The sequence below is a fragment of the Zeus faber genome (assembly GCF_960531495.2).
Source record: "Zeus faber genome assembly, chromosome: 15".
Lineage (NCBI taxonomy): Eukaryota > Metazoa > Chordata > Actinopteri > Zeiformes > Zeidae > Zeus > Zeus faber.
This window is the reverse complement of record NC_137194.1, coordinates 29,832,667-29,848,209: the sequence shown is the minus strand read 5'-3', so window position 1 is coordinate 29,848,209 and position 15,543 is coordinate 29,832,667. Positions and strand designations below refer to the sequence as shown.

Here is a 15,543-nt window from a genome sequence, read left to right as displayed (position 1 = left end):
TCAATGATGAACTGCCGAGAGGTATTAGGCTGGACCAGGACGGGAGCTCAAATGAAGTGTTCTTTGAGCCGGCAGAAGGCTTCTTCAGCAGCAGGGGTCGAGGCGAAAGGAGCCACGCGGGAGGTGAGTCTGGTGAGAGGGGCTGCAACTCGGCTTGAGTCCCTAATAAAATGGCAGCAGAAGTTGGAACTGCTGCAGCTTCTTGCGGGTGGAGGGAACCAGCCATTCAGTGACCGTGCGGATCTACTCCTCACCTGCGCAGACTCAATGATGTAGTCCAAGAAACCCACGGAGTTCACGTGGAACTCCCACATCTCCTCTTTCACAAAAAGTCTATTCGCCAGGAGCCTTTGGAGCATCCGGCGGACATTGAGCTTGTGTTCAGACAGGTCACGGGAGAAGATCAGAATGTCGTCTAAGTAGACAAAGCGGTTCAGGAAGTCCCTCAGCACGTCATTGACAAGGGCCAGGAAGACGGTGGGGGCGGGGGAGGCATCACTAAATACTCAGAGTGGCCTAGTGGGGTGTTGAATGCAGTCTTCCACTTGTCCCCCTCCCGGATGTGGGCCAGGTGGTAGGCGTTATGCATGTCCAGCTTGCTGAAGACTATGGCACCATGCAGGGGTTCAAAGGCAGAACTTATGAGAAGCAGAGGATACTTGTTTTTTACTGTGATGTTACTGAGTCCACGATAATCAATACAGGGTCGTAGGGACCCGTCCTTTTTTTTTTTGTTAAATGTTTTTTATTCGGGATACAAAGAAATAAGTACAACAGAGGTATACAATAATCAATATTTACCTTCAGGGGCTTCAAAGAGGGCCCCAACAAAAAAAGTAGTGGAACATTGTCTCTGTATCGAAGGTCATGTAACTACTACAGGATGTTGTTGAATTAAGTATATGCAATATTTAAAATATTCAAATAGCTAAATACAGGTAAAACAGAGTGTCAGAGAGAAAGAAAATACATAATAATAGTAAAATAAAATAAAAAATAAAGAAGTAGAGTGAAGAATTGGTAACATTGACAATAATAAAAATAAATGAAGGAATAAATAGCAAAACATCGATGGAAGGGAAACGGATGGGAAGAGGGATTCATCAGGGGGCAAGGTTTGTAAGGAGTTAAAGTAATCTATAAAACAGTTCCATTTCTGAAAAAAATTTGCAATTTTGCCTTTCACTGAATGAGATTCTTATCTTTTCCAGCTTAAGATAGGATATAACATCTCTAAGCCATTGAGATATAGACTGAGCTTTAGGAGACTTCTTTAAAAGTAAAATGCAGCATCTAGCTACAAGGGACGTAAAGGCTTATATATCGGATTGTGAAAAAGTGATCTGGGGGGAACCAACTGGAAAGCCCAAATATTGCTATAGAGAAGGATATCCTTATATCAATACCCAGAACTTTTTTGATATTGTAAAATAGTCACTCCAAAATTTGTGTAGATTGGGACAAAAGAAGAACTTATGACTCAGGTTACAAGAGGGGGCGTGACATCTGTCACATTAGTCTGCAATACTTGGATAGATTTCAGATAGTTGGTATTTTGAAAAATTAACTCTATGTAATACCTTGAATTGTATAAGTTCTAGCCTTGCACAAGGCGTACTTGGGCATATTCTGTTCACTGCTTCATCCCACCACTGATCTGTGAAGTCTACCCCCAGCTCCCGTTCGCAAGCAGATCTTGTTTTGGCAACGAAATGACTTCCAAATGCCATGAGTTGTTCATATATCTTGGATATGAGTGATTTTTGATGGAATTTTAGTCAGAAGGTCATCCCATGGTTGGTTAGCAGGGAGGGAAGGATAACCTGGAAAGAGAGATAGAGAGAGGCACAGTGCCTTACTTGAAAGTAGCAATACAGGCCTCATGCCTCTGCTCTGCCACAGCATGTAAGTGAGTGATGGGGGAAACAAATGATTCTTCATTAAAGGCATCAGTGTGGAGGCTGACTTAAATTTAAAGTGATGTCTGAATTGCAACCAAATGCTAATGGGTAGACAGCGCCACCAGGTTGTTTGTGAAATTGGAAGTATTGGTGGTAGGGAGCAGGTTAGTAGGGCCATTGGGGAAGATGAGGAACATGATTAAGCCTCCAACTTACACCATAACGATCCTGGCGAATGAAGCCAATAGGACAATTTGTGAATACGTGCTGACCAACTGTGCTGACTTATGCCATGCTGAGCTAAACCGAAAGTCCAGACCGATCTTTCTTGACCACAAAGAAAAATCCTGCTCCCACGGGGGAAGAAGAAGGTCGGATGACCTTCCAATCGTACAGTCGTAGGGGCGATTGGGTGGCAGAGAGAGTGCCTGCTCCTTACTGAACACCTTCCCTAAACCTACAACACACAGGTCCAGAGTAACAGGAGAGACAGAGACAGTGGTAGGCTCAACAGGGGGTAGAGCAGAACACAGACATTTTGAATGGCACAGGGAACTCCACCAAACGATCTTGTTGGGACAAGAGACAGAGATGCCAGACTGGGACACTAAATGCGAGTCGAGAAAACTGTTCCAGTACCGGAATACACCAGGGTGGCTTGGACCTGCAACCTGGGGGGTGGGGTCTTAGGTTCGATAGTTTTGCTCACCGGTCTCCCCAAAGCTACGGGTGAGGGTTGTCTTTTGGCCGGACAGGACAGGAAGCCAGGAAATTACCTAACTGTCCACAATATATGCACTCCCTTGCCTTTATCCTCCTTTGCCGTTCTGCAGGTGTGAGGGGGGCTCTACCTACTTGCATCGGCTCCTCCTGCAGGGCCGCGAGGGTACGAGGTGAGCTGGAGACAGCCTGGGCACCGGGAGTGACTCTCGTGAGAGTTGGGGATGGAGCACGAGAGCTGTAGGTGGAGCAGGAGTTGTAGTACCTTTAGTGGCGTCTCTCCCGTATGCAGTGCTCCAGCTGGATGGAAATAGAGATCATAGCGTCCGGATAGGTTAATGCATCCCGCAGTGTTAATTCATCCTTGAGGTTTTCATTCAAACCCTGAAAAAATATGCCACAAAGGGCCTTCTCGTTCCACCCAGTCTCTGCCTCCAGAACCCGGAAATCTAATGAGTAGTCAGCGACGCTTTGCGGAACCTGTTGGAGGTTGAGCAGTCCCTTTTTACAGCGTTCCCTGCACAGACCGGATAATCAAGCACCTTCTGGAATGGGGTCCTGATCGTTCTGTCATGAATGAGGCGGATAAGACCAGATGCAGCACACAGTACGGGGAAAGTATAGAAGGTTTATTTACAAGGGGGGGAATAAGATGATATGGAAATGGAATAAAGGGCAGGTGGGTCGTTCGGGGGTCCGACCGGGCTGGCTGAAGGCACAGGGCTACGAGTGTGGACAGGCTGGTGGTGAGGCATAGGCAGACAGGAAGGCAGGCAGACTAACACGAGGGAGGTTTTCTGGAGATGAGGGGCTGACAGGATCAAACAAGGCAAGGAGCAACAAAAACATAAGAATTCAACAGAGAGCAGTCTGGAGAATACCACACTAGGTGACTGTAAGATCAGATGAGGTCTGGATGAGGAGTTCCTACGGAGAGTGGTGATGAGTGTGTCAAGGAACAGCTGTGTCAGCCAGGCCTGGAACCAGGAACCACACCTACCCTGCACTGTCGGGTATAGACATGGACATACTAGATACAAGAGGGAAAGGGAGGAAGGACAAGGGGACAGAAAGGCACAGCTGGGGCTGTTACACCTTGTTATTAGCACTTCATTGGCCAAAAGTGACAAATGTGTAAAAAAAAATCATCTGACTTATAGCTTTTCTAAAAAGCGATTATTGATTTGATTGAAACAATGTTGTGTTTCAGACGTGATGAACACAGTGTCCCTTTACAGTTAATTCACTTTTTTTCATTGCAGTAATTACTTTTCCAAATGTGGATTGTAACGCTTTCGACACAGAGATGGAGACATTTTACATAGATTTTTCATCAGCTGTTTTTAATTCTCTGTGTAATATCTATGTATAATATGTATATAATTTAATATGGACATACAAAGCGAGTTACACACGTAAAATGTATTTTTTCTTGTTCTGTAGGGGTGACAAAGTGTCAAACACTGCCATCGTCGCCATGGTAACCGGCAAAGCCATCCTCCATGTTTTCCTCCTCGCCTTCTTTGGTTGTTGCATCCACTGTTGCCATGGAGACCGTCAGGCGGCTCCCAGGGTCTATCTGTCTTACAGAGGTGAGCAGTACCTTGTTCTTTTTCTCTGGAGTTTCCTCCTGCTGGTGTTCTGTGTCTACTTCTGAAAGTACTTATGAAATGGGTTGTTGAAACCAAAAAACAGTTCTACAAGTGTGTTTATGCTTGTATTTCTTCACAGAGAGAGAGAGAGAGAGAAAACTGTGATTTAATTTAATGACTTCGTTGCTTTGCAACACTGACATCTGGGGTGATAAATGCTAACCAGTTGCCAAAGTGTAAACCAAATTCAAGGTCATTTTCCAGCAGCAAGTTTTGCACCTTGCACAAGGTAAAATTAAACTATGTACCTGTATATAACTATATATAATGTCTTTGTTAACCCCCACTCATTATGGCTAGTGAGGTCAAGTTTTAATATTGGTTGAGGCCAGTGTTTCCCAATCTTGTCTTTCACGCCACACTTTTTACAATGAAATAATCCCACAGCACACCACTATCATTTGAACAACTACAAAAGTCAGAAACATGTAACTATGCTTATTATTATGGCCTACTAATAGCAATGCAAGACTCAAATACATTTTGTTCACAGTGAACAAATCTTTTAGATTACTAGGGAGTCAGGAGACACTCAGGCAAAAGAGTGGGTGAGTGAATTGACTCGTAAACTGAAAATAATTACTGCGGTTAACAGGCCAATGAATGACATAATGGCATAATTCATATTGAATGTCACTGATTTACACTTTGCACTCTACCAAAATAAATACTTTTTATAGAATTAAATGGTTCTTGTGAGAATTCCATTCACAACTCAGACCGTCTTCTGACTCTAGTTCATTGTTCACAGAAAGTCCTCGCTCATTCACCGTGCGTTAAACCAACAGAATTAAATGAACAAAGAGTCAGAAAATGGAACAACTCTTTTTAATGAGTCAACAACCGAATCTCAAAAAAGAGTCCAATCTTTCATCACTACGAATAGTCCTTACTATAAGAGTGAGACTTGTTCTGATTGAGCTGCTGGCAAACTAGTGTGCCGTGTCACAGCAGTTGAAGTACGGGTACGCCTTATTTAATGACCTACCTGTTAACAACCGTTCAGACTTACAACCAGCTCTCTGACCAGTCTGTGTTGTGCGCCGCGTACAATTTTGCAGCGTGCATGCCGTCTCAACATAGCACATCACCGTTCTCAGTCTCATTCCCGCAGTCTGTCAGTATTCAATACATTAGCATTTGCAATCGCCACGCCCCCTTAACTATGAAATAACACGGGTCCTCGCTTATTGACCAATTCACTTAACGACTAGGTCCTAGGAACGGAACTTAAGTGAGGAGTACGTGTACACTGGACTAGGCTTAAATAGATAGTTATTAAAGACTGCTGTCTGAAAAATCCTTTAGGACGAAGGAGAACAGGTGAGGGAATGACGAGTCACTTCTAGTAGGCCCAGTGACCGTTCTGATTATCTATCTTAAGACAGCATAAACGTATCCAAAAGAAAACAAGTTATTTCTATAAGACAGTTTTATAAAAAGTTCCATTATGGACAAAAGCCTTGAGCAGTCAAGAGTTTCAGGACGAAGTGACAGAAATTGAAATGTTGCAAAAAACGAACATGCTCATAATGAAATTGAGCATGTGAATTTGTTGTTAGCGTGTGTGTGTGTGTGTCTGTGTGTGTCTGTGTGTGTTTGTGTGTGTGTGTGTGTGTGTGTGTGTGTGTGTGTGTGTGTGTGTGCTCCAGTGTGTGTGATAAATACGGAGATGGATGGAGTTTCATGGCCAAAAAAGGTCCAGACCTGGGCCAGTGAAAAGTCTGGATCTCTGGACGACGTTTCTATCTATTCTGGCCTCAAAAACTTAGAAGAATAAACATTGGACCCAGAAAAAGTCTGATGCGAAAAAGTTTATTGTGTATCTGAGCGTCAAGTACAGCATTAAACATTAGGAGGGACTCCAGAGTCCAGCTGACGAAGCAAACCTTTTGGGCTTCCTTTTATGCTCAAGATGTACTTGTACCTGTTACCAGGCATTTTCTTTTTTTGGAGATTCTTTATGCCATATATGGGTGTATGACCTTGGGCCCTTTCTTTTGTCTCAGCTGCATTTGGTCTTTCTTTCTTTGGTCTGTTTTTTGTCGAAAACTTAAGTTCCCATTTTTGGTTTTATGGCACACATTTTTTATTTATTTTTGGATACATTTATGTAGAAGACTTCCATTTGTTATTTCATTACTTCCCTGTTTTGGTTTTATAGCATCGATTTTTAAAAGTTTTTTTATACATATACCTTGAGAATTGGTGGTTTAGTATAACATGTAATCAGTTTCTTTTCATGTGGGGTTACTTATTAACCACGACAATATGTGTGGGGTCACTCAGGCAATTGTGTACGCAGATGACAGTGAAAGTGTGTTCCTCTGCCCAGAAAAGAGGACAGACTGGAGTAAAAAAGAGCTTCCTGCGGTCAGAATGTTTATGTCCATTGTACGCAGTAAGGGAAGCTCCTCCGCAAAGAACACAGCTGGCGGGGGCTTTTTCCAATGGTTCACTCTGAAGTACTCAAGGTCACGCGTTGCTGATGTGGAGCCGTTTCTATCACCTTCCCTGGAAAAAAAACAAATTTTATGGATTTGCTCTTTTTGTCTGCTAGGAAATGTTACAATAATCCCACCCAAAGTGCTTGCAATTGGTTACTTTCGTTCACTAGACTAGTTCATAAAAAAAAAAAAAAAAGTGTTTAGCATGCTCAGCGTCGTAGCGGGGAACTCCTGACAGAAATTTGTTGCTTTGCTTCGTTGTTGTTTGTGCTTGTATGTCGCCAAAAAGCTGATTTGCAGAAGTGCCACAGACTCACCTTTTTCGGTAGCTGCCAAAAAGTTTTTTTGGTTTAACATACAGTATAAAAAAGTTTTGCTCCACTGAACTGCCTTTAAGCACAGTTTTCAATTTGAATATCTATATATAGTTACAAATGTGACCCACCGCATACTTTCGGGTAATTTGGTGGCTTTCGACTTTTTCTTTCATTTGAAAGTGGAGAATCAGAGCTTCCAAACAATGTGTCACTTGTGCAAATCAAGCAAATATTTTTAAAGCTATGACTTGTTTATGACAAGGGTGTGGCAAACTGTGATTCTGAGATAATCACCCTCAAAGTTTTACTTACACTTAGTTCATTCAGCCAGCTTCCAGAATGCAATTAACACAATTAACATTCTGCTGAATGGGTCAATCACAAACAGTGTTGAACAGCGTCAACAACACCAACCTCAACGGACTTCATCACGTCATCAACTTCTTCCGTTGTTACAACAACGGACGTATCGTCGGTCTCCCCCAGTTGTTCTTGAAAATATTCCGTTTCATCGTCACATTCAGGTTGAAATCAGCTGTTTGAAATGTTCTCAAAGTCCAGGATCATATCAGTCTCAGCGTTGCCGTCATTCTCCGCGTCGCTGTCGGAGAACTGACAATCATCATGGAGAAATGAAGTCCAGTAGGCTTCTCCTCATCCATAACACAGAGAAATGAAAGTTTTCATAGACAAGACCGGTCCTCGTCTTGTTAACGGAAGTGACCTCAGCGACGTCAGCAATTCTTACTCGATGATACACGTTGGTACACGCCCCCTCCACAACGATGTATTTTTGTGCGTGTGTAAAAGTAGTACAATTTAAAGGTTGAACTCTATCAAAACGGTTTCACATTGTGACTTAACATCACATGGAATATGGATGAATGATCTTCACCTGAACGGTCGCTTTAAAGGAAACATCGATCAGTGTTGTTCAGCGCAATTTGGCGTCTCGGTAAGTGACCTGCGTTTCCCCATGAAATCTAACGGGAATATTTAACTCCACCGTTTAACATTTTTCTACTATTTATAAATCAAACTCGGTTTTGAAAATACATTAAGAGATAAAAAAAACAACATAAAGGAACATGAATCAGGAAAAATCGAATTTTCATTCAAGAAAGGTTTTTTCAACTTATTTGGCTGCTCCTGGCGATTTTAGAAATGCGAGAGATGGTGGGTTTTGCTGCGGTGGGTCACATGTAGTATACAGTATACATTTTTTCTACAGTGTTAATTCTCCTGTGGTATCTCAGATTAAGTTCAGCAGAGCATTTTTGGGGAACTAGCACAACTGGTGGATTATTGTTTGTTATATTCCATCTTATGTTTAGTTACATTTATGTTTAATCTTTACTAGGTGCCTAAAGAAACTGGCCAGCTCCTCCCTTTTGGCTTGGATCCTTCGATCCGCTCTTAGAGGAGGACCTACTGACACTTGTCCAATCCAATCAACCCATCACCTGCCTGCTGGATCCGATCCCCTCCATTAACGCATGGATGTTTGGGCACCACCTGAAGCTCAACCTCGACAAGATGGATCTCCTCCTTCTCCCTAGTGACTGTAACTGCCCTCACACAGACCTCTCCATCACCACCAAAAGTATTCACCTCAGACTGCCAAGGACCTTGGGGGTAATTCTGAAGAACCAGCTCTACTGCTCTGCCCAGATTGCCGCTACAACTCACTCCTGCAGGCTTCCCTCAAATCCATTTGAAGAATATGCCCATACCTCATGAGGGACGCAACACAAGTTCTGGTTCTTGGGCTTGTCATCTCCCATCTAGACTAGTGCAACACTCTTCTGGCTGGACTACCTAACTGTTCCATCAGACCTCTACAGCGCATTCAGAATGCAGCTGCCCAAGCCACTTCCTTCGATCACGTCACTGGCTTCCCCTCTCTGCTCGGATAAAATTTAAGACGCTCTCCTACAAGGCCGTCCATCGAAGTGCTCCTCCATATATCCAATCACTGGTCAGGTTCCAGACTCTTGACTCATTTGCTCCACTCCACCACCCTTGGAGGCCGCCTCGCTCCTCCGCCGCTACATGGTCTCAAGGGTTCATCATCCCAGTCGCGACCCCTGACACCCCAATGGTGGAATGAGCTCCCCTCTGTGTCAGAATGACTGAATCGCTCCCGATCTTTCGTTGCAGATTGAAGACCCATCTCTTCAGACTGCACCTGGACCGTACTTGCACTGACCCATCTACCCCATGAGGAGCTTTTTTCCTTTCACTGTCTAACAAAATTTTTCATTTATATATATATATGAAATACAAAAAAAACCTAAACATTGTTAACTCTACTAGTGCAACTTATTTCTAGAGAATATTTAGCTGGCTCTGACTGTGATATACAGTGGTTGATACTGTGACAAAATGTACTTTTTGTAAGTTGCTTTTGACAAAAGCAATAATATTATATATATCAGACTAAAATAAGTAAAGCTTCCTTTGCAACCCCATATTGTGAAGAAAATTATTGTTGATTAAGACGATAACATTGTACTTCAGTGTACTTCAATTTTCGTGACTATACAACACACAGTACAGTACCTATTTTTTTCTTTCTTTGCAGAGTCTAAACTAGCATCCAGACAAGACTATCTCATGGTCATGTCTTCAACCGTGACCATGTGGTTAAAGAATAGCCCACAATGGAATATTTTGTTTCGGCTTTTGATGACAACAGGTGTGTGTGTACGTGTGCACGAGCGTGCATGTCTTCTCAATAAGTACCAGCCCTTTCCAACCCCGTCCAAGAGGTTAGTATATTTGTCATGATAAAGCCAAGCTTGGAATGAGATAAGAGCAGTCCTGAGAATAGAAGTCTTGAGCTACACACACACACACAAACACCCACACACACATAGAGTGTCTGCTATGCCCCGCACTCTGCACAGCAGTGACGTTTGGAATTCCACACATTGTTCTGTGGACCCCTCGTGCAGCTGCAGTGCAGACAGGGAGACGGCGACACTTCCCCACCTAGTTAGAGCCCCGGATAATAACAGCTCTGTCTCATAAACTGGTGGGGAGACCTGAGGTATCGTTTAAACAAAGCAAACATGCACGCACAATCAGTTTTGACTGCTTGTTTACTGCGTAGTGGGTACAGAAGGCCCCGCACCCGATAACCAGTTTAGAGAATCTACCTACTTAGAGCTGGCCCTTAGGTCGCAAGATGCTATTTCACTGTATTTTATGTTGCATTAATGCAGTATTTTTTTCGTGAGTATAAAAACATGCAATTAATTAACTGTTACAATAAGGAAAACTATAATCCGGACTATAAATGGTGTTGAAACAGTTTAAAGTGGCTCAACTGTGACAACAGTAATTATCTGTATTTTTGAAAGCCACTTGTTTTGTTGAGTTTTAACATTGCCATGTTTTTAGCAGACCTTTTAATTTTGTTCCTAGTAGCTACAGCCGCAAAAGCCACAGTGGCCTAGTTTTGTAATCATATGTCCCTTATGGCAATACTTTTACAATTACAGCAATTCCTGTACAGCAGTAACATTTACCAACATTTTCTTTTTTGTTTACATCGACATCCTCAGGGTCTCACTGTGCTGTGCCATAATAAAAGTTTGATATATACTTGGTAAAGTCATTTCTAAAGCTCATAGTAATCGGAAGCCATCACATGCTTATTGATGGAAATGTCCTTAGAACTGCCATCAAAGTGACTTTGAGAAGTCATAAAGGTCTGGCAATGGGAAGGTTTTGCTGATGTCATGTCTTTGTTATCATTTTAACTAATTTATGTCTGAGAAAATGACAGTGACGCAGAAAAGTTTCTGTAGATGGGTCAACTGTGTTTATGATCACTGACAATGATAATATATTCCACCGAAGCTCTGTTTGCCCAACTTTTAAACCGTATTGTTGCATTCAAGTCTTGGCCCGTGGGAAAGTACAGCATGTTAACATAATTACAGAAGACACCCATTAAAAGATTTGCTTAAAGGTTGTGTGTTGGGGAGGGGCCATTCAATCTACGTTGCTACTACCAACTCACTTTGATCTGAGTTTTAAAGCGTCTCACGAAGCTGATGATTGGCGGCATATAGATGAATGAAGCGCTATATGCACTAGGGCAACACTGTCACCATGGCCTCCTTAAAATGTATTGCTAACTCTCACTCCCTTCCCTCTCCTGCCCCCTTCCACAATGTAGTACAAGTGATACAAATGCTGGATCACACGGTGACACGGGAGCAGCTTTGGTTTGAAAGTTGTTGAGAAAGGGTGAGAGATCTGACATCACCAATGTACCCAATGTATTAAAATCAGCGTGATCGTTTTCAACCTGTCCTACACTCTCTGCCTCTGGTGAAGGAACGTTCTCCACCCGTTCTACCTCTCCCTGTTCGCTCCGCGCTCCAGTGCAGCCAGTGCGGGCAGGGGGACTGCCCATCGTTCCGACACTCCATTATTCTGAAACCTCAATAGTCCGAAAAATGTCCCATTACATTCCGGAAGGTCCAATGACACCATCCTGCATAATAATTAGCCATGTGCTTCGGTTTGTTTGACAAAGAATGGAAGATTCAGTGTAAACAATGGACAGATGAAGAAAGCTACATTTGCCTCAGAGTAGATTCATATAATTATTATTATTTTGAATGTTTGTTTAAATTATAGTTAACCAAATTTGTTAACTTGTTACACATAATACAGAAGCACATAGCTAATTATTAGGCAGAATGATATCATCAGACCCTCCCGGGTGCAATGGGACATTTTTCAGACTATTGGGGTACCCACACGCCTAACTGTGAAAGACACGTCTAGGGTCTTTGTGGCACTTTTAAGAAGTCAAATATTAAAATGAAAGAATATGAAGACCTGTCTGTATAGACACTTGAGGTGTTTCAGTTTTACGTCTTTGCAGCCAAGCGCCACGGTTCTGATCGGATTCGCCAAATTTTATTCACAAAAACGAATAATTTTTAAATATTTGAACGAAATAAATATTTGTAAAAACCCACTATTTGTGCTTTGCCCCACTCCTACTTCACGTGCTTGTTCCAACAGTGTTACTGCTTCCATTCACAAAACTTGAGGTGTGGAATCGCCTGTACTGCTTTGCTGGAATATCGATGCCTGCTCCCACTGACCATCCATCCATCCAATCATTATCCATCCAGATCAACCATCGGGAATCATTGGGTCTGGGACAAAAGTGTCCCACTTGGACTCAACTACCGCATTCCCAACCCCACACCAAATTAACCATCTGTGAACCCTCTCCAACCAAATTTTACCAAATATTATACTATTACCAAAAATATATATTATTATTAATATTCTTTCAATTATCCCAATAGTACATCTGTCAAAAATAACCACATTACAGGTAAAATACGAAATTTTATAATATCTTCCACAAGATCAGTTAGAGTATGGAATAGTATATTGTACATAGATCAGAGTAAAGAATGACCCTGCATCCCTCTCTGGGCCATGGGCCTGGATAACCTAGTTGAGTGCCAGGCTTCAAAAAAGTATCCTGAGAAATTCGGTGATTATTGGGGGGGAATGTCCATGTTGGTTTGTACTCTGTCTGGCCCACACTAAAAGATTTTCCAAATCTTAACAGAGACCCCACACATAACATATAATGATGAATGTTTACAGTTTTGTTCCAATTGTGTGTGGAGAGCAATGATTCCAGGCAGATTCTATTCACAAACCACTCCCAACTCTCAAAACTGCAAATCTTGCAAATCTCTTGTGATCAAACGTGACTTTAGAGTAAACAAACACGGCGGACAGTGGGCAGGAAGAACTAGCGATGCTAGTTTTTTTTATTATTTGTTTCAGAAAAAGGAAAGGAAACAAGAAAAAACTATGGATAAAGTCACAGAGACTGCGTGAACATGCACTGTACATGTTACTTTATGCTTTGTAACGTTAGCATTTGCCACCATGGCTGCTGTTGTGTTCATGACTTCTTCTGTTTCAGTCAGGTTGGCTCACAATCATCCATCGCTCTTTCCCACGTGACAATCAACAGCCTGCGTCCTTGGGGTTCCCCCCATACCTCAAGATATCGGATCGTAAATATTCAATTTAGTTTAATATTTGCAATTTGAGGAGGACGGACTTCTGAGTAGAGCGGGGAAAGTAAAAAACTCTCTTCATGTAACTCACACAAAAATAGTGATTTTGCTTACCATCGTCGGAAGGGGGGGAATAGGGCCCGAAATCATCTTGAAGAAGACGCTTGTCATCTCAAATAGGGATTTGCTGCCCCCCTGCAGCAAGTTAGGTTAACACAATACATTAATATATTTTCTTTATTAGCTTTTCATATTCTCAGTCAGTTGAAAATATGCATATGCATTATTTCATCCCCTCTCCAGAACTGATGGAGACCCGGACGGCACGACCCTTCTCCTTCTCCTTCAACACCAGTGACTACAGGATTCTTCACATGGACCAGGACCAGGGGAGACTCTACCTTGGCAGTAGAGAGTACTTGGTGGCTTTGGACATGCACAATATTAACAAAGAGCCGCTTATTGTAAGTATAAAAACCTTGCTCTGTTTTTGTCTTTTTTTCTTGTGTCTTTTGTTTTTCTTTTACTTCCAGCTCCTAGTCTCTTGTCTTTGCATGGAAAGAGCCTTAAAAACTTAATAAAATGCACAGTTTGTGACCTTTTTCCTCCCGACATAACAGTGCTGTCTGACAATATTGTGAGCTTCCCTATTTCAACAAAGGGAGTTTAATGTTTAAAAGCTGCATTTACGCACAGTGAGAACTGCTGGAAAGCGTTCAGCAAAGTTGTCCTATGAACAGTTGAATTATAAGTGATGATAAATTATGATGGGAACCAATATTTTAACAAGGCCTGGGTTGAAAAAGAGGTGACCTATCCTTTAATATAATATCTAATAAGTCATGTTGGAGTGTGACATTTATGAGGGATTATTAGTGATACACCTAAATTAAGACATATCTAGGACCAGTTTGTGATAATTTATAAGAAGCTATTTGAGATGAAGGGTAGTTGCGATTACAAACAATGCTTTTTTTTCCCCTCTGTGTCCATCAGATCCATTGGCCTGCTACAGCTGAGAGAAAAGGAGAGTGTCGGATGACGGGGAAGGGGGGGCAGGTGAGTTTAACTCATTCTTGTACAAATATGAACAAAGCTTGTTCGTGGGTGCTTAAAAAGTCTTAATTTGTCTTGTCAAATCAATTTAAAGACTCGTACTCACCTTTTACCAATTTCTTATTGAAATACAGTGTGGCTTGAAACATCTCAAGGAAGTATTATCAAAAACAACTTCATGGTTCAATAAGATTTAAACATTTGAGCATTTTGCATTCAAAAGAAGATCCTGAACTATTGAGTTTGTAAAAATAAAATAAAATAAAATAGAATAAAATAGGCACACCCATTTGGTGTCTGAAGAGACACGTGGGTTAACGTTCGCCTCTTTGTCAGGAAAAGAACTTCCCAAATTTTGCTCTTGGTGTGTTGAGGTGGAGAGTGCGGGAGATATGCATATACTATCCTGTTAGTACTTTAATGCTTGTTTACTTTAATTCTACTTTGTCTTTATGTTATACTCGTAGAAAGTTTGCAGATCCCATTCCAACAGGGGAACTGAATGATTGCATTAAATTGATCATAATAAGAAACTATCTGTGTAATCTGTTTGAGCACTTAAGGATGTGTTTCAAACAATGTAATGGTGCTTGTAAAAGCAAGCACTACTATGCTGGGGAATGTGGTTAAGTCCACCAGTGAAAATTATTTGACAATTGAGTGAGTTCAAGTGCAGTAATTCAAGACCGATAATCCAAGTGAAATCATTCGCTGAGACTCCACTGAAATAAAAAGATAATTCACTGAGGAATGATTAAGATCCTTCATGGCCTAAATAGATGAGCCCAAATCTGAAAAGTTTAATATTTACCTTTTTTACTTACTTTCTTTCTTTTTTCTATTAATTTTGCATATTTTACTCTATTCGAAATTGCGAATGCATTTCACTTGTTTGCTTCGCTTTTATTGTTACTACTGTATCTGATAGCCTTCTTTGAATGTAAAGCACTTTGAGTTGCATGTTTGAGTTGGACTTTAAGTTGCAAATAAAGGTTATTATTATAATTATTGTTTTATTTTTATTTATCTAAAAAAACATTTTTTTGGGGTTATTGTTCAGATTTTTATTATTATTATATTATCCTTGGCATTTTTCGGGCTAAAAGTGGTTGAGGGTTGAGCGCTCATTAAAACCGGGATGTCACGGACATCTAGTGGTTCAAGTTTCATCCATATCTATCTATCTATCTATCATATCGTCATCCATAAGGTTGCTGGTTGGATCCCAGGCTCCTCCTGCTAGCATGCTGTAGTGTCCTTTAGCAAGACACTTAACCCCTAATAGCTCCTGATGGCTGCGTCCGTCGGTGTTTAAATAATTGTAAGTCGCTTTGGATAAAAGCGTCTGCTGAATGTAATGTAATGTTCACTCA

General features: G+C 41.5%; 1 protein-coding gene across 1 annotated transcript in view; it reads left to right on the top strand.

Annotated features, from left to right (window-relative positions):
• LOC307241732 (semaphorin-3F-like) overlaps positions 1-15,543 on the top strand; it is a 70,174-nt gene that overhangs the window by 20,663 nt on the left and 33,968 nt on the right. Inside the window, exons 2-4 of the mRNA XM_080015946.1 lie at positions 4,065-4,213; positions 13,418-13,578; positions 14,111-14,173. Coding sequence (XP_079872072.1) covers positions 4,099-4,213; positions 13,418-13,578; positions 14,111-14,173 — 339 coding nt within the window. The 5' untranslated portion in view covers positions 4,065-4,098. The remainder of the gene's footprint in view (positions 1-4,064; positions 4,214-13,417; positions 13,579-14,110; positions 14,174-15,543) is intronic.